Genomic DNA, 26758 nt, shown 5'->3' with positions numbered 1-26758 from the left:
CCTGGAATCTGGGATTAGGTTGCTGACCTGAATCGAGTGAATTTGGATAGAGGGAGCTTTACTTTGCTTCCTTCCAGCCAGTTTGGATCTTAACCAGCTTCATAATCAATACAAAACTGAACTCTTAGGCACTAATGTTCAACTCGTAGAGTAGACGCACCTTTAGATACAGTAATGTTCTTCCTACACTTCTTAACGAAGCATCCCAGATTAGCTACAGCATGATTGAAAGATAAAATGGAATTCTCGTTACACTACAGCATTAAGTACTCCCAGGTCAGGCACAATGTAGGATTGATATTAATTTAATTCCTGCTACACGGCCATCAAGCACTTAAAAGGAATGTGCAGCATGGTTCGCTAACAGTGTAAAGGTTCCTTAATTCTGACCTGTTAAACCACCTTTAATCTGAAAATATGCAATGGCATCACTTCCTAAAACTACATTCCTGCTACATGTTATTTAAAGAGACATATTTCATTCTAACAGCCAGGACATCGAAGCACAGGTATTGAATGCTCATTCCAAGCCATCTCACTGCTGTATAGTGATTTTTGATTCCCCCCTTGAATTTCAGCTGCCCCTTTCTCCTTTGCTGATATAACGGCAGTGATCCCTGCCACAACTTGAATCCATTGAGATGAGCCAATCCCTAAGGGACCTTACTTAGAAAGTTATTCTTTCTGGATGAGTGACTGTTGGCTGCTGCTTTGCTTCTGAGCTAGGATAATTGAGTAGTGACCATTAGCTAGCTAGAAACACTAGCTAATCTCTGCATCATTCCTGGGCTACTCAATTGCACTGAAGATCAGCAAGTGAAAGGCAGCAAACATTGATGAACGTATATTAGGTCGATTCTCCATGAGCTACTTCAGGAAGGGCATCTTTAGTTATTAGTTATTGCTCAGTGTACAGCACTCTGTTCTCTAACCAGGCTCACATCGCAGTGGCATACTGAGAGTGGGCTGCACTATTAAAATTGTCTTCTTTCTAATGAGATGTTCCTGTCTCCTCTCTCATTATCACATTGCTGTCTGTGGGACATTTCTACATGCAAATTGATTGTGGTTGTTCCCATTTTACAACAGTGACTACATTTCTAAATTGTTTAAGAGTTCATTGTAGGTGGTAACCTGTTAACAGGTATAATAGAGGTTTGGTTGGCTCAGAGGAAACAGAGAGACAGGATGCATAGGTAATTTTCAAGATGGAAAAATGTGACTAGTAGTCACATGTGATCAATGTTAGAGCCTGAACTATTTATATCAATAACTTGGAGGAAAGAACTGAAGGTGTGATCGGTAAATTGTTGATGATACAAAATTAGTTGGAAAGTAAATTGTGAAGAGGATACAAAGGGATATAAATAGATTAAAAGGACAAAAAGGAAAAGACTGACACAGCTACTTGATGTCTGAGCGCAATTACAACTAATGAAAACACACAAGTACAGAAATACAAAATAGGAAAGACAGTAAGCCAGCTCAGAAGAAAGATAGAGCCTCATCCCATGTTAAGTGAGACACCTATTATTTTTCAACAGCATCCCCCTAGTTTTAGGAAACAGCCACCTTGTGTCCTACATGTCAAGTCCTTTCAGGATCTTACATATTTTTATAAAGTCGCCTCTCATTCTTAAACTGCACTGGATACACCCCCAGCCTGTGTCAGGTTTCCTCATCAGATAATCCCCTCACTGCAGCTCTCCAAGCCAACCTTCTCTGAAGTGCCTCCAATGAATTTCTATCCTTTCTTAAAAAAGAAGACCAGAAGTATACACAGTAGCCCAGATGTGACCTCACCAACACTGTAGAACTGAACAACATATCTTTTATATTCCACTCTCCTTGTAGAAAATGAAAACATTTCAATTTCCTTTCTAATCACTTGCTATACTTGGATACTAAACAGCTTATGATTCAGGACCCACAGACCCCTCTATACCATCAGGTTCTGTGATCTCCCTCTTAATTTAAATATTAGGCTGCTTTTCTCTTCATTCTGCCAAATGTGAACAAGTTCACACTTTCTCACATTTTTTTCATTCACTCCCCACTTAATCTATTTCTATTCCTTTGCATCCTCTTCACAATTTACTTTCCAACTAATTTTGTATCAACAACTTTACCGATCACACCTTCAGTTCTTTTCTCCAAGTTATTGATATAAATAGTTCAGGCTCTAACATTGATCACATGTGACTACTAGTCACATTTTTCCATCTTGAAAATTACCTATGCATCCTGTCTCTCTGTTTCCTCTGAGCCAACCAAACCTCTATACCTGTTAACAGGTTACCACCTACAATGAGCTCTTAAACAATTTAGAAATGTAGTCACTGTTGTAATATGGGAACAACCACAATCAATTTGCACATAGAAATGTCCTACAGATAGCAATGTGATAATGAGCAGATAACCTGTGTTTGTGATGTTAATTGAGGGATAAATATTGGCCATGTGGACAATCTATTTCTTCAAGATGATGAGAGGACAGAGAAGGTAGACATAAAAGGTAGGCGTAAAATATCCCATGGTCCTATTTTAGGAGTTTACTGTGTACAAACTGGTTCTTCTGTTCCTACGTAATAGTAATGGCTACACTTCAAATGTACTTTATTGTTTGTGAAAGTGCAAATGCAAGTTTTTTCTTCCTGTTGTTGAGTTATGCATACGTTTTTGTGTAAGGTCGTACCTGAGGTATAAAATTGATTTGAAATTGCAAATTTCAAGATCTTGCTTGAGGTGGTAAACTTACTTCCAAACAAATTAAATGAATTTACACAAAGGCCATTTACTGATAATTGGTTCATTTAGAAAGCAGAAAATGCACATTTTCTGAGAGATTTTTGTAATGAAAGCAATCCTGGTAATCACGGAAGACACAATGTAACAGTATAGTAAGAAGTGATGAGAAAATGCTGCAATCATTTGGAATGCAGTTTGAAAAAAATTGTACTTCTATTGTTTTTGGAAGAGTTTTTGAATTTACTTCCTGGGATGTGGACATTTTTTCATTCCCAATTGTTCTTGAACTGAGTGGCTTGGTAGACCATTTCAGAGGGCAGTTAAGAGTCAATCCCATTGCTGTAGGCCTGGAGTCACCTGTAGGCCAGACCAGATAAAGACAACAGTTTCACATGACTTGGAGACAGTGAGGACTACAGATGATGGAAGGCAGAGGCAATAAATGTGATGCTGGAAAAGCATAGCAGGTCAGAGAGCATCTGCAGGGCAGGAAACTCAATGTTTCCTGCTCCTCAAATGCTGTCTGACCTGCTGTGTTTTTCCAGTTTCACATTAATTAACAAGTGATGATATTTTTATGTTACTATTATTGAGCACAGCTTTCAAGTGAAGCAGAGGTAAATGGATTTTTAACTACCCTGGGGATGAATGGGATGTAGAGTAGGGATTAACCATGATCTTATTGAAAGACAGAGTAGGTTGGAAGGTTGGAGTGGCCTAGTCTTGTTCCTTGTTTGTATGTTCATATTTAATTCCAGATTGATTACTTGAATTTTAATTCCATCAGCTGCTATAGTGAGATTTTAATCCACGTATCCAGAGCAACATCCCGGGTTTCTGGATTACCAACCCAGTGATATTATCAGCAAGTCTCTCTCTCTGCCATATGATAAATGGACCAGTGAGCTCAGTTTGCAAGAAGATAAGCATGTGGTTAAGAATGAAGCCAGCAGCTCAGGTTCAACCACATCACTCATTGTGGTAGTTCCTGGAATAAAACAAAGAACTGCAGTTGATGGAAATCTGAAACTTAGCAGGTCTAGCAGTATCTGTGGAAAGAAAACTGAGTTGACATTTTGAATCCAGTAAATTTAATTTCTGTTCTTGCTTGTAGTTCCTGGAGAACCTGGCCCGTCACCTTACCTTACGTGAGTTGAGTGGTGACTTCAAACTATATACATTTCGGTATAGTTTGAACAAAGAACAAGGAACAATACAGCACAGGAACAGGCCCTTCGGCCCTCCAAGCCTGCACTGACACATTTTGCCCTTCCATACTAAAACTGTCTTCACTTACAGAGATGGTCCGTATCCCTCTATTCCCTTCCTATTCACATACTTGTCCAGGTGCTTCTTGAATGCTGCTATTGTGTCTGCTTCCATCATCTCCTCTGGCAGCACGTTCCAGGCACACACCACCCTTTGTGAGAAAAACATGCTTTGCACATCTCTTTTGAACTTGCCCCCTCACACCTTGAACCTGTGTCCCCTAGTCATTGACCCCTCAACCCTGGGAAAAAGCCTTGTACTTTTCACTCTATCCAGGCCATTCACAATATTACAAACTTATACCAGGTTGCCCCTCACCCTCCTGCCATTCCAGTTTTCCAAAGATGAATGATACCGATGGTCTACTGTTGACTGTAACAAAACACCTAATGAAATAATGTCGATCAAATAAGCAATTCCGGAATTAAGTTGGGCCCTGTTGAAGAAGGAGTCTTTCCATCAGGTCTCCTTTCAAAGTTGTTGGCCTTAGTGGCATTCCTTTCAAACAGATCATCTCCCATTTTGAAGATTTTACCACATGGTAAAGTTCTGTCTTCAAAATAGTTGATGTCCCATTTGCGCCCCAAGACTTTTCTTTGGAATTGTTTAAAGGAAGAATCATATCAGACTTGAAATGTTAACTCTTTCTCTCTCAGCAAATGTTATGCTATCCAACACAAGAAGAATCCTTTCCCCCTTCTTCTCAGGGCAAATAAGAATGGGAAATAAGTGCTGATCTGACCTGGATGGACACTTCCTGAGAAGGAAACGTTGAGTGGGTTGGATTGTTTTCTTGACAAGTGATATCAAGTTGACTTGGAGACAAAGAAGGAGCTGAGATAAAACTGTAGCTTTCTAGGAGAAGAAGGAGAGACAGAGAGATTTCTAGAGCTTGGGATCAAGATAGTGGAAAGCATAGCCACTGAGAGTGGAATGAAGAGAAAATGGGAGACAAACAACAAATTTGAATTGGAGGAGTACAGAGATCTGAGAAGATGATAGAGCCAGAACAGAGTTGAACATGAGCATGAGAACTTCGCTCAATGTCTGGCAACTAATGTAGGTCAGCATGCATCTAGCTAGTGATTAAATGGGACTTGAGCAAGTTAGGATACAGGCAGCAGAATGTTTGATGAGCTTTTGTTTACATTTGTTCATGAGAAATGGACAGTGCTGATTATGCTTGCATTTATTGCCTATCTACAACTACCCAGACAGCAGCTAAGAGTCAACCACAATGCTGTAAGTCTGGTGTCACATATAAGCCCAGACCAGATAAGGTCAACAGATTTCCTTTCTTCAAGATCATTAACAAAGAACATAGAACATGGAACGTTACAGTGCAGTACAGACCTTTCAGCCCTCGATGTTGCGCTGACCTGTGAAATTAATCTGATGCCCATCCAACCTACACCATTTCATTTTTATCCATATGTATATCAAATGCCCATTTAAATGGGCGGCACGGTGGCACAGTGGTTAGCACTGCTGCCTCACAGCGCCAGAGACTCGGGTTCAATTCCCGCCTCAGGCAACTGTTTGTGTGGAGAGTTTGCACATTCTCCCCGTGTCTGCATGGGTTTCCTCCTTGTGCTCTGGTTTACTCCCACAGTCTAAAAATGTGCAGGTTGGGTGAATTAGCCATGCTAAATTGCCCGTAGTTTTAGGTGAAGGGGTAAATGTAGGGGAATGGGTCTGGGTGGGTTGCTCTTCGGACGGTCGGTGTAGACTTGTTGGGCCAAAAGGCCTGTTTTCACACTGTAAGTAATCTAATCTAAATGCCCTTAACATTGCAAGCAAGCTGTTCCAAGACCCTACTACTTTCTGAATAAAGAAACTACCCCTGATATCTATCTTAAATCCATCAGCCCTCAATTTAAAACTATGTCCCCTCATGTTAACCTTTACCATCCGAAGAAAAAGGCTCTCACTGTCCACCCTATCTAACCCTCTGATTACCTTATACATCTCGATTAAGTCATCTCTCAACCTTTTTCTTTCCAATGAAAACAGCCTCAGTTCCCTCAGTCTTTCCTCATAAGACCTTCCTTCCATACCAGGCAACATCCTAGTAAATCTCCTCCAAACTCTTTCCAAAATTTCCACATCCTTCCAATAATGCGGTGACCAGAACTACATGCAACACTCCAGATGTGGTCTTACCAGTGTCTTGTACAGCTGAAGCATGACCTTGTGGCTCTGAAACTCAATCCCCCAATCAATGAACACAAACACACTATATGCCTTCTTAACAACTCTATTGCCCTGGGTGGCAACTTTGAGGGATTTATGCACCTGGACAGTGAGAGCTCTCTCTGTTCATCTACACTGCCAAGAATTTTACCATTAGACCAGTACCCTGCATTCCTGTTACTTCTTCCGAAGTAAACTACCTCACACTTTTCCACATTAAACTCCATTTGCCACTTCTCAGCCCAGCTCTACATCTTATCTATGTCCCTCTGCAACCCACAACATCCTTCAGCACTATCCACAACCCTATCTACCTTAGTGTCATCCGCAAATTTACTAACCCATCCTTCTACGCCCACATCCAGATCATTTATAAAAAATTATGAACAGCAGTAGACCCAAAACAGATCCTTGCGGCACATCACTGGTAAATGATCTCCAGGATGAACATTTCCTTTTACCCACCACTTCTTTCCCACTTCTTTCAGCTAGCCAATATCTGCTCCAAATCGTTAATTCACCTTCAATCCCGAAACTCCGTATTTTGTGCAACAGCCTACCGTGTGGAACCTTATCAAACACCTTACTGAAATCCATATACATCACATCAATCACTTTACATTCATTCACCTGTTTTGTCACCATCTCGAAAAACCCAATAGGGTTAGTGAGGCACGATCTACCCTTCACAAAATCATGTTGACTATCCCTAATCAAATTATTCCTTTCCAAATGATTTTAAATCCTATCTCTTATAACCTTTTCCAATACCTTACCCACAACTGAAGTAAGGCTCACTGGCCAATAATTACCAGTGTTTTCCCGACTCCCCTTCTTAAACAAGGGAACAACATTTGCTGTCCTCCAGTCTTCTGGCACTACTCCTGTCGACAATGATGACATAAAGATCGAAGCCAAAGGCTCTGCAATCTCCTCCCTGGCTTCTCAGAGAATCCAAGGATAAATCCCATTCGGCCCAGGGGTCCTATCTATTTTCAGATCTTCCAAAATTGCTAAAACCTCCTCTTTGTCAACCTTAGTCCCATCTAATCTAGTAGCCTGTATATCCATATTCTCACTAACATTGCCCTTTTCCAATGTAAATACTGACAAAAAGTATTCATTAAGCACTTCCCATGTCCTCAGATTCCACACACAACTTCCCACTATTATCTTTGATTCATCTTAATCTTACTCTATTCATTCTTTTATTCTTGATGTACCTACAGAAGGCCTTTAAGTTTTCCTTGTTCCTATCAGCCAACAACTTCTCATGCATCCTCCTAGATCTTCTTAGCCCTCTACTTAGATCCTTTCTGACTAACTTATAACTCTCAAGACCCCTAACTGAGCCTTCACGCCTCATCCTCACATAAGTTTTCCTCTTCCTTTTCCTCTTCCTTCAATTTATTTCATAAACCATGGCTCCCTCTCTTGACAACTACCTCCCTGCCTGATATAGTTATCAAGGACTCACAGTAGCTATTCCTTGAATAAACTCTACATTTCAAGTGTGTCCATCCCCTGCAATTTCCTTTCCCATCCTATGCATCCTAAATCTTGCCTAATTGCATCATAATTGCCTTTCCTCCAGTTATACCTCTTTCCCTGCAGTATATACCTATCCCTGCCCATTGCTTTTGTAAACATAACCGAATTGTGGTCACTATCACCAAAGTGCTCACCTACTTCCAAATCTAACACCTGGCTGGATTCATTCTCTGGCTAAATCCAAGGTGGCCTCGCCCCTTGTCGGCCTGTCGACATACTGTGTCAGAAAACCCTCCTGCACACATTAAACAAAAACTGACCCATCTAAACTACTTGAACTATTGTATTCCCAGTCAATATTGGGAAAGTTTAAAGGCCCCCATAACAACTACCCTGTTACTCTCGCTCCTATTGAGAATCATCATTAGTGAACAAGTTGGGTTTTTACTACAATCAGCAAGCATTACATGAGTCTGGGTTTTTTTAAACTCCAGATTTTAAAACAGAAATAATTCAGAGATGGGAAGCTAGGCAGAAGCACATTGGAATAATCGGGTCTGACATTAACAAAAGGCATAAATGAGCATTTCAACACCAGACAGGCTGAGGCAAGGGTGAAGTTAAGCAGTGTTACAGAAATGGAAGGAGACAATTTTGATGATGAAGAGGTTATAAGGTTGGAAGCTCAGTTCAGGGTCAAATAAGACAGACATAACCATTCCTGACAAATTATTCTTTATAACAGGCATGGACAAGATGAACAAATTAGGAATTTACAAGCAAAAAAAAAGTTATGATTTATTCCTGCAAAGGATAACAGAACTGTGCAACAGATTAATTGTTAAGTTAGTGAAGTGCATTCTTCATTAATTGTTTGAGAGAGAAAAAAAGGATAGAAAGATACAAAAAGGAAATCACTTGGTGATGTTGTTTAATGACATGAGGACAGATGTGCTTGAACCTTGCCGGGAAAGTAATTCTTAGAATGTGCCAGTTTATATTTGAGCACCACTGTCCTACCTTTTACTTGTATGGTATCAGTTCTGGATCTGTGAGTCTCACCTTCAGCTCAAACTTAACAGTTATAGACTCAAGCTCCACTTTAAACTCAGATCTTGTTGCTTGTAATGTTGCTATGGGCACCGTCCAGACTTGGGCTGAGAAAGTAACAAGGAACATTGCTGCCACACAAAGTCAGGCAATGGTCATCTCCAACATGAGAGGATCTAACAATCTCCCCATGACAATCAATGGCATTACCATCAGAGTCCCTTGATGAACAGCTTTGAGACTAACACCAATCAGAAACTGAACTGGATCATCCAGTAATTTACTGTAACCAAAAGAGAAAACGCTGGAAAATCTCAGCAGGTCTGGCAGCAGGTCTGGCAGCATCTGTAAAGTGAGAAAAGAGCTGACGTTTCGAGTCTAACTGACCCTTTGTCAAAGCTCTTTGATAATTTACTGTGTCTGCAGAGGCAGAGAATTGTGCAGTGAGTAACTCACCTTCTGTGCCCCCAAAGCCTCTCCTCCATTGAGAAAACACAAATCAGCAGTGATACACTATTTGTCTGGATGTGTGAAGCTCCAAAAACACACAAGAGCTCAAGAAACTCAACATCATCCAGGACAAAGAAATCCTCTTGATTAGCACCTCACCCATCTCTCCATTGTTAACACATTGACAGCAAAGTGTACTGTCTCCAAGATGCATTGAAGTAACTTACCTGGGTTTGTTCAAGAGCATGTTTCAAATCCAAACCTCTGCTATTCAGGAAAACAGCAGCAGGTACTTGGAAACACCACAACATGCAAGTTTCCGCCCCCCCAAGTCACACACCATCCTAGAACTATATTGTGTCACTGGGTCAAAACCCTGGAACTATCTTCCTTGCAGCACTGTGAGTGTCCACACCCCTCAGACTGCAGCAAACTTAAAAGGCAGCTCACCACCATCCTCTCCAGGGCACTGACGGATGGTCAATAAATGCTGACCAACGAAATAATGCTCACCTTAACTGAATGAATGAAGGAATGTTCCTTGTGTAATAGATTTACAAAAAGACTTACATTTATATAGTCCTGTCCACAAACTCCCAAAAACCTTCACAGTGCATGAGGTGCTTTTACAGTGAGGTTACTGCTGCAGGAAGCCAAATTGTGCTCAGCAAGATCACACAAACCACTCCATGACATTCGCAACTAATCAACATTGTGCGAGATTAGTTGGACAGACAAATATTCAGCCTGGTACTGGGGAGGTCTCCACCATTATTCTTCAAAACAGTGTCGTAGGAACCTTTTACTTCCAGCTTTGGGAACTAATGGGGAATTAACATTTCAGCTGAAAGATGCTGACAAGTCAGCACTCCCTGAGGTACAGTACGGGGGACATCAGAATTGCTTTTTGAGTCTGGAGTGGGATTCAAGGCTGTAACCCACTGACTCAGATGTGAGAGTGTAACATATAGCGAGAGTCACAGTTAACAATTCATAGAACAGTAGGACCATAGAATCCCTACAGTGTGGAAACAGGCCATTTGGCCCAACACATCCACACTGATCCTCCCAGAAGTATTCCACCCAGACCCTTTCCCCTTTAACTTGACATTTCCCATGACTAATGCACCTAACCAAAGCATCTGTGAACATTATGGTCAATTCAGGTAACCTGCACATCTTTGGACTGTGGGAGGAAACCGGAGCACCCAAAGGAAACCCACTGGGAGAGTGTGCAAACTCCACACTGATAGTCACCTGAATCGAACCCAGATCCCTGGCGCTGTGAGGCAGCAGTGCCACCAACTGAGCTACTGTGCCACCTCAAACCACTGAACCATTGGTGGAAAGGAAAAGATGGTCCTAACAAAAATGAAGCCATGAGCTAAAACCAGCAAGGGATCTTGGTACAAATGCTGAAAACAAATCTGGAGCATTTCAGTTCACTTTTCCACTGACAAAATTAACAAAATCCTTCTATCCTTATGTCACACCTCACTGGAAATCAAGTCCAGAGTCAACACAAAGTTAAAGGTTTTATAAGTGTATGCAAAATTCTGCTATTTACATGTTTTTTACATTGAGGTTGACAGAAATCACGAATCAGATTTCTCTACTTATCAAGAATTACAAGTTACGAGAAATAAACTGATTCTAGCTACAGATGGGCAACTATGAACTGTTGACATTTCACTCTACTAATTACAAATTTAACCCCCTACAGATACATACAGTCAGATAGACATACAAAAATGACTTGGTTTTATGGGCAGAGGGAAAGATATTCATAGAGTAGAATTATAGAATCCCAGCAGTGTGGAAACAGATCATTGAGTCACACCAACCGAAGAACATCCCACCCAGACAAACCCTATCCTGTCCCTGTAACCTTGTATTTTCCAAGGTAACCCACCTAGCCTCAACATCCCTGGACACAACAGAGCAATTTCCCATGGCCAATACACCTAACCTGTACACCTCTGGAATGTGGGATGATACCTGAGCACCCAAAGGAAACCCAAGCAGGCATAGGGAGAATGTGCAACCTCCACACAGATAATTGCCTGAAGTTGGAATCGAATCCAGGTCCTGTGAGGCAGCTATACTAACCACTAAGCCACCATGCTTCCCACTTTGTAATCTTTCAATGGTCCCTACAGAGGGTTTGCTGAAATGTCAAGATGTACTGTTCCTTGATCTTCCTCCTTCAGTAACTTTCACTTGCTTGCAGGAGGCACAGAGTGACTGGTTCATATTTAGAAAGTTGCTGACTTATTGGTTAAGAACCACAGCTTACAACAACTGCTGGGAGGATGCAAACTTGTTATCTGCAGGCTTAAGATATTTATTTTCACTGCAGAGCAAGAGTCAGCTCTTTCCTTTTTAACAGTCTTTTCACTAAATATTCCACAAGTTGTTCCATTACCTGGGAGCCAATCATAAAGATGTTGGCAGGCAGAAGTCTTTTGGGCTGTTGACAATGCATTTTTATTCCCTCGACCAATCAGCTTTTTGTTGTCAGCTGCATCTCCCACCCCGGCTCCAACTCATCTGTAGAGAGCTGCCCCGCATTACTTAAACAAGCAGCAGAGTAAACAACACTAACAATGAGTGTCAGGAATCTGGCTTTAAAACATACAGCAATCCTTTCCATAATCTTTGGATTTAAGTCAGTCCTTTTCCTTTTTCAGCCCAATAAATCATACTGAAAACTAGAAAATCAGAATCTTTACATTTTTAAACGTTATCCAAATTCCAGCAGTAAAGAGAGATAGAGACCTAAAATCATTATTTATTGTTCTGTGCCAGTCATGTGATATTATTAGCTCATGCAATCAATATTGATCAGTCAGAATCCAGAGAATCAACTTCACACACAGATGAAGTGAGATGACCAGTTTGTATCAACTCTGCATTTGTACAATGGAATCATAGCTGAGAATATGCCACTGGGCAAAAGGACAGAGCTGGTATTGTCACAAAGCTGGTCCTTTTTTTCTAAAAGTTGTTCCTTTTCTCAAGGATAATGGGCCCTTGATATTTTTTAGAGAGGTTGTAAACAGTCCTGACTCCGACTAGACTAGTTTGGTACCGAGATTAAAGGGTGCTGAGACTCCTTTTTGTTTATATGTAAACAGATGAGACTTCAGGCCAAAGTGGTCATGTTTTAGAAGTGACCTGAATAATTAAAGGGGAGTGGTCAGCTCTCCAGCTGAGCAACTCAGTCCAGAACTAGTTGGGAGTTCAGCAGTGGACTGTGTGAACAGGCTCTCTCTCTTTCTGCCCTTCTAACTTCAACCTGTAAGCATCCGTTCCTTTTTTAAACTGTGTTTTAAAGAGGTTTGCTTAGTGGGACTGTTATGTATATTCTGAACAGCATAATTAAGTCTAATTTGGATAGACTGAGTTCTGTAGGGGTTCCTTATTCTGTTCTTTGTGTTTCATTATGTAATTTTGTGAATAAATTTTTGTCTGTATTAAAACCTGGTAGTCAACCTCGCTAACTTACTCTGGGTAATTTTCACTGTCTATTTACCAAACCAAATTGCAAAGTAATGGTCTGGGCTGCCTGCTTAAGAATGCTTTGAGTGATCTGGCGTAGTCTATGATAGCACTTATCTGTGGAAACTGAAATACGTGACAAATACAGGATAATTGATAAAAATAGAGCAAAACGTTTGGGATATTTTAACTTGACACGTGTACTGTTGATCAATGGGAACTCTAAGCTTTTGCATAAAATATAAACATGAAACTTGGGGGAATGATATGATCTGCACAAGATGTATTCTGGAGATTGAACGAATGACAAGTTTGATGACAGACTTTCAAAGAAACGTTGATCCATAAAAAGGATCTAAAGATGGCTGGGCAGGTGATGTGCTGTTGCTGTATGATGTGGGAGCTGGCTGATCCCATTGTGAACGGCAGTGACCACATCTGCAGCAAGTGTTGGTTGCTGGAAGAACTCCGGATCAGAGTTGATGATCTGGAATCTGAGCTTCAAACACTGCGGCACATCCGGGAGGGGGAGAGTTACCTGGATGCTTTGTTTCAGGAGGCAGTCACACCTGGGAGATTAAGTAATTCACATTCAGCTAGTGATCAGGCACAAAAGAGTGTGACTGTAAGTGAGGCAGGTAGGGGGAACCGGAGTTCAGGAGTGGAGGAGCCTCAGCCCTTGACCTTGTCCAACAGGTACGAGATTCTTGCTCCCTGTTCGGATGAGGAAAAGGGCTCTGGACAGGATGAGCCAACTGACCAAGGCACCATGGTGCAGAAGGCCATTCAAGAGGGGGAGCTAATAGACAAGTAGTGGTTATAGGGGATTCTATAATTAGGGGGACAGATAGTATCCTTTGCAAGCCGGATTGGGAGTCTCGCATGGTGTGTTGCCTGCTCGGTGCCAGGGTGCGAGACATCTCCGACCGGCTTGAAAGGATATTGGAGCGGGAGGGGGAGGATCCAGTTGTTGTGGTCCACGTTGGTACCAACAACATAGGCAAGACTAGGGTGGAGGACCTGTTTGGGCATTACGAAGCACTAGGCAGGAAATTGAAGCACAGGTCCTCAAGGGTCATAATCTCCGGATTACTGCCCGAGCCACGTGCCAATTGGCATAGGGACAAGAAAATTAGGCAAGTAAACACGTGGCTAAGGGATTGGTGTGGGAAAGAGGGATTCTACTTCATGGGGCATTGGCATCAGTTTTGGAACAGGGGGGATCTGTACCGTTGGGATGGTCTCCACCTGAACCGATCAGGTACCAATGTTCTAGCGAAGAGGATAAATAGGGTGGTCAGTAGAACTTTAAACTTCTGAGTTGTGGGGGGAAGGGAAAGTGAAAGCAACAGGGAGTATGGAGGTAAATGGCAAGATAAGCAGCAGGATAGCATGTTTCCAGGCGGATTTAAAATTGAGGCAGACTGAGAATGCAGTAAAAAGCAAGGATAACTTAGGACATATGACTTCCAACATCTCTAATGATAAGGAAGTTAGCATTAAGGCACTTTACCTGAATGCTCGTAGCATTCATAACAAAGCCGATGAACTAATGGCACAGATAATAGTGAATGATTATGATGTAGTAGGCATCACAGAGACTTGGTTACAGGGGGGTCAGGACTGGCAGTTAAACCTCCATGGTTTTTCAACTTATCGAAAAGACAGAGAGGTGGGCAGAGGGGGTGGGGTTGCCTTGTTAGTTAAGAACAAAATTAAATCTATGGTATTGAATGACATAGCGTCGGATGATGTGGAGTCTGTGTGGGTGGAATTGAGGAACCACAAAGGCAAAAAAAACATAATTGGAGTTGTGTATAGACCTAACAGTGGTCAGGACCAGGGACGCAACATGTACCGGGAAATAGAGAAGGCATGTCAGAAAGGCAAGATTACATTGATCATGGGAGACTTCAATATGCAGGCGGACTGGGTAAATAATGTTGCTAGTGGATCTAAAGAAAGGGAATTCATGGAATGCTTACAGGATGGCTTTTTGGAACAGCTTGTCATGGAGCCCACAAGAGAGCAGGCTATTTCTGGACCTAGTGCTTTGCAATGAACCAGACTCTATAAAAGATCTTAAAGTAAGGGAACCCTTAGGAAGTAGCGACCATAATATGGTAGAGTTCAGTCTGGAGTTTGAAAGGGAGAAGGCAAAATCGGATGTAATGGTGTTACAGTTGAATAAAGGTAATTATGAGGGCATGAGAGAGGAACTGACTAAAATAGACTGGAAGCAGAGGCTAACCGGGAAGACAGTAGAGCAAAAATGGCAGGAGTTTGTAGGTATAATTGAGGACACTGTACAGAGGTTCATTCTCAAGAAAAGAAAGATTAACCGGGGAGGGATTAGACAACCTTGGCTGACAAAGGAAGTCAGGAAATGTATTAAAGAAAAAGAGAGATCCTATAAAGTGGCTAAGAACAGTGGGAAATCAGAAGATTGGGAAGGATACAAAAGCAAACAGAGGATAACAAAGAGTGTAATAAGAAATGAGAGGATCAAATATGAAGGTAGGCTAGCCAGTAATATTAGAAATAATAGTAAAAGTTTCTTTCAGTACATAAGAAACAAACGACAGGCAAAAGTAGACATTGGGCCACTTCAAACTGATGCAGGAAGCCTAGTGATGGGAGATAAGGAAATAGCAGGAGAACTTAACAAGTACTTTGCGTCAGTTTTCACAGTGGAAGACATGAGTAATATCCCAAAAATTAAAGGGTGTCACGGGGCTGAGTTAAGTATGGTTGCCATTATGAAAGAGATAGTGCTAGAAAAGTTAAAAAGTCTTCAAATTGATAAATCTCCTGGCCCTGATGGGATACACCCTAGAGTTCTGAGAGAGGTGGCTGAGGAAATAGCAGAGGCATTGGTTGAGATCTTTTAAGAGTCACTGGAGTCAGGAAAGGTCCCGGATGATTGGAAGATGGCTGTTGTAACCCCCTTGTTCAAGAAAGGATCAAGGCAAAAGATGGAAAATTATAGGCCAATCAGCTTAACCTCGGTTGTTGGTAAAATTCTAGAATCCATCATTAAGGATGAGGTTTCTAAATTCTTGGAAGAGCAGAATCTGATTAGAACAAGTCAACATGGATTTAGTAAAGGGAGGTCATGCCTGACAAACCTGTTGGAATTTTTTGAAGAGGTAACAAATAGGTTAGACCAGGGAAACCCAGTGGATGTGGTCTATCTAGACTTTCAAAAGGCCTTTGATAAGGTGCCACACGGGAGGCTGCTGAGCAAGGTGAGGGCCCATGGTGTTCGAGGTGAGCTGCTGGGATGGATTGAGGATTGGCTGTCTAACAGAAGGCAGAGAGTTGGGATAAAAGGTTCTTTTTCAGAATGGCAGCCGGTGACGAGCGGTGTCCCGCAGGGTTCGGTGCTGGGGCCACAGCTGTTCGCATTATATATTAATGATTTGGATGAGGGAACCGGGGGCATTCTAGCGAAGTTTGCCGATGATACGAAGTTAGGTGGACAGGCAGGTAGTACTGAGGAAGTGGGGAGGCTACAGAAGGATCTAGACAGGTTGGGAGAGTGGTCCAGGAAATGGCTGATGGAATTTAACGTGAGCAAGTGTGAGGTCTTGCACTTTGGCAAAAAGAATAAAAGCATAGACTACTTTCTAAATGGTGAGAAAATTAATAAAGCCAAAGCACAAAGGGATCTGGGAGTGCTAGTCGAGGATTCTCTAAAGGTAAACATGCAGGTTGAGTCCGTGATTAAGAAAGCGAATGCAATGTTGTCTCTTATCTCAAGAGGGTTGGAATATAAAAGCAGAGATGTACTACTAAGACTTTATAAAGCTCTGGTTAGGCCCCATTTGGAGTACTGTGTCCAGTTTTGGTCCCCACACCTCAGGAAGGACATACTGGCACTGTAACGTGTCCAGCGGAGATTCACACGGATGATCCCTGGAATGACAGTTCTAACATATGAGGAATGGCTGAGGATACTGGGATTGTATTCGTTGGAGTTTAGAAGATTAAGGGGAGACTTAATAGAGACGTACAAAATAATACATGGCTTGGAAAAGGTGGATGCTAGGAAATTGTTTCAGTTAAATGAGGAGACTAGGACCCGTGGACACAGCCTTAGAATTAGAGGGGGTCATTTCAGAACAGAAATGCGGAGACATTTCTTCAGCCAGAGAGTGGTGGGCCTGTGGAATTCATTGCCACGGAGTGCAGTGGAAGCTGGGATGCTAAATGTCTTCAAGGCCGAGATTGATAGATTCTTGTTGTCTAGAGGAATTAAGGGCTACGGGGAGAACGCTGGTAAGTGGAGCTGAAATGCGCATCAGCCATGATTGAATGGCGGAGTGGACTCGATGGGCCGAATGGCCTTACTTCCACTCCTATATCTTATGGTCTTATGGTCTTAAAAATGTTTGAAAGAATATGAATGGGCAAATGATTCGGTATATGACACTTGTTTGATCTCAACTGGAGTGTGGTATAGATTTGTGGCATTATGAAAAAGATGATTCGGAGACACTGGTGTTGGACTGGGGTATACAAAGTTAAAAATCACACAAGGCCAGGTTATAGTCCAACAGGTATATTTGGAAGCACTAGCTTTCGGAGCACTGCTCCTTCATCAGGTGATTGTGGAAAAAGATGTGAGTGTATTGGAGAGAGTGAAAAAGTAATTTACACAAATGATTCTAAGAACGAGAACCTTCAGTGATAAGGATAGATTGAAAACATTGGGATTATTCTTCTGAGTGAGAAGGCGACTAAGAAGAGATTTAATGGAAATCCAAATCATGATGGGGTTGGACCAAGTAGATAGGGAGAATTTGTCTGCTTGAAGAAGAAAAATGAATAAAAAGGCAGAGATTTAAAATGATGTACAAATGAAGCAAGGGTGACGCGAGAAAGTTTTCTCACACAGTGAGTAGTTAGGATATGGAATGCACTGTCTGGAAATGTGGTAGAGGCAGGTTCAATTGAGTCACTGAAAAGAGCATTATTTGATTATTTGGCTCGAGATATTATGCGAGGGTGTGTGGTAAAGGTATAAATGTAGATTTCACCAGTTTCCTCATTTTCCCAACCCACATCTTATCCCAGACCCAGCCTCCCAACTCAACACCGGCCTCTTGACCTGTCCTACCTGTCCATCTTCCTTCCCTCCTCTCCGACCTATCACCTTCACCTCCCACCTTTATCTACCAATCGCATTCCCAGTACCTTCTCCTCAGCCCCACCACCCTCCCATGTATCTCTCAGCCCACCTGGGCCACCTCCTTATTCCTGATCAAGAGCTCATGCCTGAAACATCGACTCTCCTGCTCGTCAGATGCTGCCTGATCTGCTGTGCTTTTCCAGCGCCACACTTTTTGACTCTGAATCTCCAGCTTCTGTAGTCCTCACTTTCTACTAGGAAATTGGCACAGGACAGAGATGCTCATTTGAAGAGCAGGTGTAGAAATGCTGGACCAAATGGTCTCCTTTCTAGAGAATGTTTCTGGTATTAGCTTGACCTTTGATTTTTAATCACTTGAGGTGAGCTGACTATGTCTGGTTGCACTGACACAATAAATGCATCAATGATTTTTAAAAACCTTTTTGATAACTCAGATCAATGTACAGGACATTTTCACAGATATACAGTGATCAGATTTTTTTTATCCCAGGACCTTTTGATATATCATGTTGACATGTTCTGACCATCATGTCACAAATATTTTATTAATATTTAAAAGACACCTTTAACATCATTTGCCAACAATGTCAGATGATGTATCATTAGATGCAGAGTGGAGCATTCTTGCCTTCTCACTTCTGGGATCTTTGTTGTCCATCTCAGAAGAGAATGGAATGAGAGAGCAAGTGGAGAGGCATAGCATCATTAAGACACAGAAATGTGTGATTCAGTCCTTGAGATCACGCCAGCTTTCTGTACAGCAATGCAATCAGTCCCATTCCCTCACTCCATGTCTGTAACACTGACAGTTTGTTTGCATCAAATTCTCAAAAGTCCCTTTGAAACCATTCACCGTTTCTCCATAGACCTCCCGCCTAGTTAACAAGGTCCAGGTTATTGCCACTTGCCTAAAGAAATTCTTCATCGCATTCTTCTCTGCATTTCCTTCCCAAAAAATGTAAGTCTGTGTTCCTTGTACCTTTGGCTAATCCTTTGTTTGCAGTATCTAAACCTGTTGTAATCATGTCCAAGTCTCTCTTCAAGGACAACAACTGCTGCTTCCCTGACCTGACCTCAAAACTAAAACCTCTCCAATAACACATGAGAATTGTGTGGTTCTGAACATTCTTTTGTTCTGGGGATGTGGACAACATTGGCACTGTTTACAGTCTAATTCTCTTTGTCCTAAGCGTGGTAAGAATCAGTTGTGTATCATGGCAGTAGAGGCAACACACATAAATTGATAGAAGTCACCATTGTCTCAGAGGATGGCTACATATTAGAGACTATGGGTGCTGGTTAAAACTGAGGGTCACTACACCTCAGACCAGGGGAGGGTTTGAGAATGTTAGACCTTCAGAGTAACCTCAGCTGGTGAGTGAGGGCATTAAACCCCGTGCAGGTGTGTGAGGTAATTAAACCCCAAGCGGGTGTGTGAGGGAATTGAATTCCAGCTGCTGTGTAAGGGAATTAAACCCCATGCTGCTGACATCATTTTGCAGCATAAACCAGTCATCTGAGCTGACTGACATGGACTCAATGTGCAGTAGAAAGTGAGGACTGCAGATGCTGGAGATCAGAGTTGAGAGTGTATTGCTGGAAAAGAACAGCAGGTCAGGCAGCATCCAAGGAGCAGGAAAATTGATGTTTCAGCCATAAGCCATTCATCAGGAATGAAGCTTGTGGGCCGGGTGGCTGAGAGATAAATGGGGGGAGGGTGGGGCTAGAGGGAAGGTAGTTGAGAAAGCAATAGGTAGATGAAGGTGAGGGAGAAAGTGATAGGTCGGAGAGGAGGGTGGAGCGGATAGATGTGAAAGGTGATGGACAGGTCAAGAGGGCAGTGCCGAGTTGGAGGCTGGGGACTGGGATAATGTGGGGGGAGGGGAAAGGTGGAAACTATTGAAATTCACACTGATCCCCTGTGGTTTTCTGGGTCCCAAGGTGGAATATGAGTTGTTCTTCCTCCAGGTGTCAGGTGGTAAGGGTTTGGCGATGCAGGACGCCCAGGACCTCTATGCTCTTGATGGAGTGGGAGGGGAAGTTGAAGTGTTCAGCCACGGGGCGGTGGGGTTGATTGGTGCAGGTGTCCCAGAGATGGTCTCTGAAACGATCTGCAAGAAGACTTCCTGTCTCCCCAATGTAGAGGAGACCACACCGGGTGCAACCAATACAGTAGATGACATTGGTGGAGGTACATGTAAATTTCTGTACAGATGTGGGTGTCTTTGATGGAGGTGAGGGGAGTGGTGTGGGCACAGGTTTTGCAGTGGCAGGGGAAGGTGCCTGGATTGGGGTCTGGGTTGATGGAGAGGCCTGGGAAGGGAAATTGCGGTCTTGGAAGAAGGAAGCCATCTGGGATTTTCTAAGGTGGAATTGGTAATCCTGGGAATAGATGCGGCAGAGGCGGAGGAATTAGGAATAAGGGATCGTGTTTTTATAGGAGGTAGGGTGGGAGGAGGTGTAGTCTAGGTAGCTGTTGGAGTCGGTGGGCTTGTAGTAGATGTCTGTAGTTAGTCGGTCACCAGAGATGGAGATGGAGAGGTCCAGGAGGGGAGGGAGGTGTCCAAGATGGTTCAGGTGAATTTGAGGTTGGGTTGAAAGATGTTGGTGAAGTTGGTGAACTGTTCGACCACCTCATGGGACACGAGGTAATGCCGATACAGTCGTCGATGTAGCAGAGGAACAGGTGGGGAATGGTGCTGGTGTAACTGTGGAAGATGGACTGTTCCACGTACCCAACAAAGAGGCCAGCGTAGCTGGGTCCCATGCATGTGCCCAAGGCTACCCCTTTGGTTTGGAGGAAGTGGGAGGATTGGAAGGAGAAGTTGTTGAGGGTGAGGACCGGTTCAGCCAGACGGATGAGTGTGTTGGTGGAAAGGTACTGGTTGGGACGGCATGAGAGGAAGAAACGGAGGGCTTGGGGACCTTCATCATAGCGGATCAATGTGTACAGGGACTGGATGTCCATGGTGAAGATGAGGCATTGGGGGTCGGGGAATCAAAAATCTTGGAGGTGTTGAAGGGCATGGGTGGTGTCCCGAATGTAGGTAGGGAGTTCCTGGACTAAGGGGAACCGGACAGTGTTAAGGTATGCAGAGGTGATTTTAGTGGGACAGGAGCAGGCTGAGATAATGTGTCGAACAGTGCAGTCAGGTTTGTGAATCTTCAGTAGGAGGTAGAATCGAGCAGTGCGGGGTTCATGGAAAATGAGGTTGGAGGCTGTGGGTGGAAGATCCCCTGGGATGATGAGGTTGTGGATGGTCTGAGAGATGATGGTTTGTTGATGGGAGGTGAGGTCATGAATGAGGGGGTGGTAGGAGGGTGTGTCTGTGAGTTGGCACCTGGCTTCAGCGATGTAGAGGTCAGTGGGCCACACTACTACTGCGTCCCCCTTTGTCTGCAGGTTTGATAGTGAGGTTGGGGTTAGAGCAGAGGGAGTGGAGGGCTGCACTTTGTGAGGGCGGGAGGTTGGGGTGGGTGGACAGGTTGAGGTCATCGATGTCACAGCAACAGTTAGAAATGAAGAGGTCGAGGGCGGGTAACAGACTGGCACGGGGCGTCCAGGTGGATGGGGTGTGTTGGAGGCGGGAGAAGGGGTCATTGGTTGGTTGAAAACGTGGGCCCAGAGGTGCAGTCAATGAAAACAACATTAATTTACAGGGCTTCACAATGGGATCATGTACAATCCATTGATTTATCTCCTATTTTCTCCTCTAGTAATTGGGGAGCCTGTCAGTATAGAATGGTACAGTCCTGATGGTCAAAAAGTCGTCTCCAACGAAAGAGTTGTGGTACAGACGGAGGGGATACGATCAAGGCTCACCATCTACAATGCCAACGAGGAGGATGCTGGGATCTATCAGTGTCAGGTGTTAGACGTCAATGGAAAGTCTCAGGAAGCTACAATCCTGGTGGAAATTTACAGTAAGTAAACCCAGGAGCTGTAAAACATAATTGCATCATTAATCACATGCTGTCTTGTGCTTGTTCCAGCAGTGCATGTACGAAGCTGAAGACAAAAGAAGCTATGCAAATACAAAGATTGCCAGTGAGACATTAATAATTTAAATGCTCTTGATATGATGCTGCAACAAATCAGCCACGTTTTGCAAAAGAGTCCAGTACAGGAACACTCAGCACCTAACATTCCAAAAGTGTTTTGCTCCAACTAGGGGTCAAACTCAGCACCTGGACTTAAGAACTATTTTTCCCAATTTTGCTGCATGAGATTGATTATTTTGATGATAGTATGGCGATTATATTTCTGATGAAATTGACATAGAACACGATGGTTACAGTGTTATTTGTCCTGTGCTATCACAGTAGCTATGTGTCAAGGCCAACAGCAGCACAATATCCCATTCAGTGCTTGCACAAGTACAGTTTCACTAAAATCACCTTAAGATCACCAATGCAGTATCAGTGCAAAGTGGCTTCTCTCTGCATCAGCGCTGAAGTTAGTTTCAAGTTGCTTCCCAGCTTTTGTATTAGTGTTTCAGACATCGAGTTAAAACTGACCTCATTGTTGTAAGCTTTTTGATGAAGTTTGGTCACTTGTTCTGAATATCAGGAACCTTAAGGAGATGATAGGCCAAAAACTGTAAAAACAATAAATGGATACAGTGATAAACAGAGATAAACAGGCATGACACAAGTAGATAGATAGATAGATAGATGGATAGATTGTTTTTCTATCTATCTATCTATCTATTGATCTATCTATCTATCGATCTACCTATCTATCTATTATCTATCTATTTATCTATCTATTTACCTGTCTATCTATCTATTATCTATCTATTTATCTATTTACCTGTCTGCCTGCCTGTCTATCTATTATCTATCTATTTATCTATTTGCCTGTCTGTCCGTCTGTCTGTCTATCTATCTATCCATCTATTGATGTATCAATCATATCTATCTATCTAACATAGGGGATGGTGGGCTGGATTTTATGTATCATATTGAAATGAATGAACCACAACGAAGCTAGGAGTCTGCAGACCTGCCCTAAATGTCTCAGCCCATCCAGTAATGTGTTGGATGCCCAACTACTGACTGCCCAGTGGGAATGAGGTAATTCCTGGTGCAAAACGGGGAGGGGTGAGTCCCTGATGTTCATTTCCAATTGGGACTGTCGACCAAGTTGTGGAGGGGGCTGGCAGGGAAGCAAGGAGTAATATGACATGCAGTAATTTAGTCTCAGACAGAAGTTTAAAAGCTAAATGATTAGACTAAAAACCAACATAGAGGGGCATCCACCATCCTCAGCAGGTTTGACTATTACATGCAGCAGAGGTCCTGGTGGTGGTGTCTTTTCTACCCACTTTTGAGCTGTGTTGTCATAGCAGCCTCACAAACTTTCTCACATCTGACACCCAAGAAATGCAGTGGGCAGTGAGGAAAGTGAAAGACAATTGGGTCATTACATACTCTCCCAACCTTCCACAAACTCACAGACTGATGTGCGCGATGTTGCATGGCCAACTCTTTGCCATTATCCCTTAGTGTACATGGGAGAGCGGCTTGGCTGATTTGTGGGAGTGAATATCCAATTACAGAGTGTTGTATTGACAGGCCAGTGGATAGGTAGATCATGGGTATGTGTGTGTAGAAATGCACAATAACTCATTTCCTTTTTGAGCTGATATTTTGTTTGATATTAAAGCTAAGAGATGAATAGAAGAGGACTGGGACCTTCAGGTCAGATTTCACACCGAAGAGGAATAGCCAAGTGATAACATCCAAGAATTCACAAGGAAGGGTTAAAGTGACATTATTAAGTGTTGCATTGGCTCTGTGAACAGGACGATTGTGTATGTGAAATAATCACTTTTATTGTCTGACTAATAATGGAAGATCCAGAAATAACCACACTTCCATGATTTCAAAGATAATTTGCGAATTATATGAGGCTTTTCATCATTCTAATCACTTTAATCTTCTGCTACAAGCTAACATTTGTTGCAGTTTCTATGGACCGGCAAATCAGTCCCTCATGAGCATACAGAAATGCATACTATTGCAGAATTAAAAGGGAAAGATACAGACTTGGTTAAAGTCCATCACTGAAAGGTGTATGACATATAAGGCAGCTTCCTGGGCATGCAGTAGCAATGAGAGGCAGGGAAAGAGAAATCAGCACTAAAGGAACTGCTACGAGTGAGTGTCAGGTTAAGTGGAAAGAGGTCTGTATAGGTCGGGAATCGCGGAATGATAAAATGATGCATCAATCAATGTGACCATTCAGTCTGTTATGTTTGTGCTAGCCCTTAGGCAGGGCAATCCAATCGATTCTAGTCCACTTGTTTTCTTCCCATTGTTCTTTCACTTCCTTAAAGCATTGACCCAATTCCCCTTTTGAGTGTAAATATTGGCACAACTGTCTAATTGCTAACAATCATTGAAATGCAGTGAGAGTGAATGGATAGGGCGTAGCACTCTGAGACAGTAAATTAGTCCGGTTCCACAGAAAAGTGTCAGGACTGAGTTCCATAATTCTTTGGATGGTAAAAGTGCTGCCCCAGTGTAGAATGCTCTTTGTTTAGCGAGTTGACCCTATTCATTGAGACATCACAGTTAGCGACAGCACCCTCCCCACGCCTGGTCACTAGGTCTCTTAAGGTATCAAAACAGGTAGACACAATGGTTAAGAAAATATGTGCGATAGTTGTGCTTATTAGCCTAAGCATAAAATTTAAAAGTTAGGGAAGTCATGCTGGAATTGCACAAGATGTTGGTTAGGCCACAACTAGAGTATTGTGTGCAGTTCTGGAATCTAAATGATTGGAGGGATATGGCAGCAATGGAGAGGGTGTAGAGGAGATTCATCAGGATGTTGCCTGGGCTGGAGAGTTTTAATTATGAAGTGAGATTGGCTAGACTGAGGTTATTTTCCTTGCAGTGAAGAATACTGAATGGCGACATGATTGACATGGATTAAAAAATGCAAACATCCACAGGGTAGACAGGAAGAAACCTTTCCCTTTATTGAAAGGATCAATAACCAGGAGATGTAGATTTAAAGGGAGGGGCAGGATATTTGGAGGAGATGTGAGGACTTCTGTTTTTCACCATGAAGACGATGGGAATCTGGAACACACCACGAGTAAGGGGGTAAAGGCAGAAACCCTGATAACATTGAAGAAATACTTAGATGTGCACTTGACATGCCAAGGCATACATGAAAGTGGGCCGAGTGCTGGAAAATGGGATGAGAGTGGTTAGGTGGTTGTTTTTAACTGACTCAGACTCGATAAGGCAAGCAGCCTTTTTCTCTGTGCTATTAACATCTTTAACTTTGTTCGCTCATCTCTGCTGGACTTATGTTTAGTATGGACACTAAAACAATGCAAGGCATGAGTCGGACCACAGCTGGAATATTGTGAACAGTTGCCAACTCGTTATCGAAGGAGAACGTTCACTAGACTGAAACCAGGAATGGGTATGAGGAAAGGTTGAGTAGATTGGCTCTATACTCATTGAAAATTGGAATTGAGAGGTGATTTAATTGAAACATTGAAAATTCTTAGGGACTTGACTGGATAGATGAGGAAAGGTTGTGGGAGAATCTAGGAGCAGAGGACATAATCTCAGAATAAGAGGTTCCACATTCAGTAGCGAGATGAGGAGGAACTTCTTCTCTCAGAGGGTCGTGACTCAGTGGAATTGAGATGGACAGATTTTTATTCAGGAAAGGAAACAAGGGTTACGGAAATTGACGCTGAGGATTATCAGATCAGCCATAGTGTCATTGAATGGGCAAGCAGACCTGATGGTCTGAATGGCTAACTTCTGTTCTTACCTCGTACGGTCTAATCTCTGTGCCTCATCATAGTTGTAATGTTTTGTTCAAGTGAAAGTAATGGGTCATTATCTACCTGTGGCTTAAAGCATTCTGAGAGAGCAAGCTATATGTAATTCTTTAAGTTAAATATTGTATAGATATGGCAGGGTTAGAATTTCCACTTCAACTGCATCGCAAACCTGGACAAATTTGATCTCAAATTTCCACTCAATTTGATAACGTCTTTCATTTATCATTGCATGACAACATCAGCATGATTGTGCGGCTTTAAAATATAACTAACTTTTTAAGAAAATGTAGTTTTAAAATATATCCCTCGTGTGGTAACAAGGGGCTAGTATGATTGACAAGATCGATTCAGCATAAAAAGGCATGCAGTTTGAATCACAGTACCAATTGACCACTTGTGAGTTACCCAGGTTAAAATGACAGAAAATGGTTTCTAAGAAATGCACACAACTGTTTGCTAGTTATATTAGAGTATTAATCTTTTCAGTAGCTTGAAAAATAAACTTTTGTAGATTTAAAAACATGTTTAGTCCTTGTGTGCATGAAGTCCAGCCTAATTCATGAAAGTCTATGGACAAGCCCCAAAACATTGACTGAAGTTTGTCATGGTGATTGATTCATCGAGAGTTCATGCCCGAATTAGCTGGAAAAGATAGTTCCGAGTGCGATAATTTTTAAGTCAATGCAAATGATTGCAGAAATTAGATTTGTTCACATTAAAATGTGTGATTAAAATTCCTGCACCTTGTACATTGTTTTCAGGCAATTTGTGGTAATAACAACAAAGAGAGTGGAAATTCTATCCTGATGTGCTTTACTACATAAAAGAAATGAACATTGCTACTATTTTTTGCAAATATGATATTGCAACTTGAAACCTTAAGTTTGCTTTTCAAAGTGTTCTGATTTCATTGCACATTGATTAAAATGAGTCTTATATTTTATTTTCTGCTCATTACAAGGATGTTGCCAGGATTGCAGGGTTGAGCTATAGGGAGAGGGTGAATAAGCTGGGGCTTTTTACAATGGAGCATCAGAGGCTGATGGGTCACCTTGCAGAGATTTATAAAATCATGAGGGGCATG

At 42.4% G+C, this 26758-nt stretch overlaps 1 protein-coding gene across 3 annotated transcripts in view; it reads left to right on the top strand.

The window, feature by feature from the left end:
* Positions 1-26758, top strand: part of ncam2a (neural cell adhesion molecule 2a) — a 1585154-nt gene that overhangs the window by 1082535 nt on the left and 475861 nt on the right. For all 3 annotated transcript variants that reach the window (XM_043701406.2, XM_087992469.1, XM_087992470.1), the window contains one exon: positions 21575-21781. In XM_043701406.2, the coding sequence (XP_043557341.2) occupies positions 21575-21781 (207 nt within the window). The remainder of the gene's footprint in view (positions 1-21574; positions 21782-26758) is intronic.

This window comes from Chiloscyllium plagiosum, unplaced genomic scaffold (assembly GCF_037043375.1).
Source record: "Chiloscyllium plagiosum isolate Xiang-an unplaced genomic scaffold, Cpla_swu_hap1 HiC_scaffold_12, whole genome shotgun sequence".
NCBI classification, from domain to species: domain Eukaryota; kingdom Metazoa; phylum Chordata; class Chondrichthyes; order Orectolobiformes; family Hemiscylliidae; genus Chiloscyllium; species Chiloscyllium plagiosum.
This window is presented reverse-complemented; position numbering and strand designations above follow the sequence as displayed.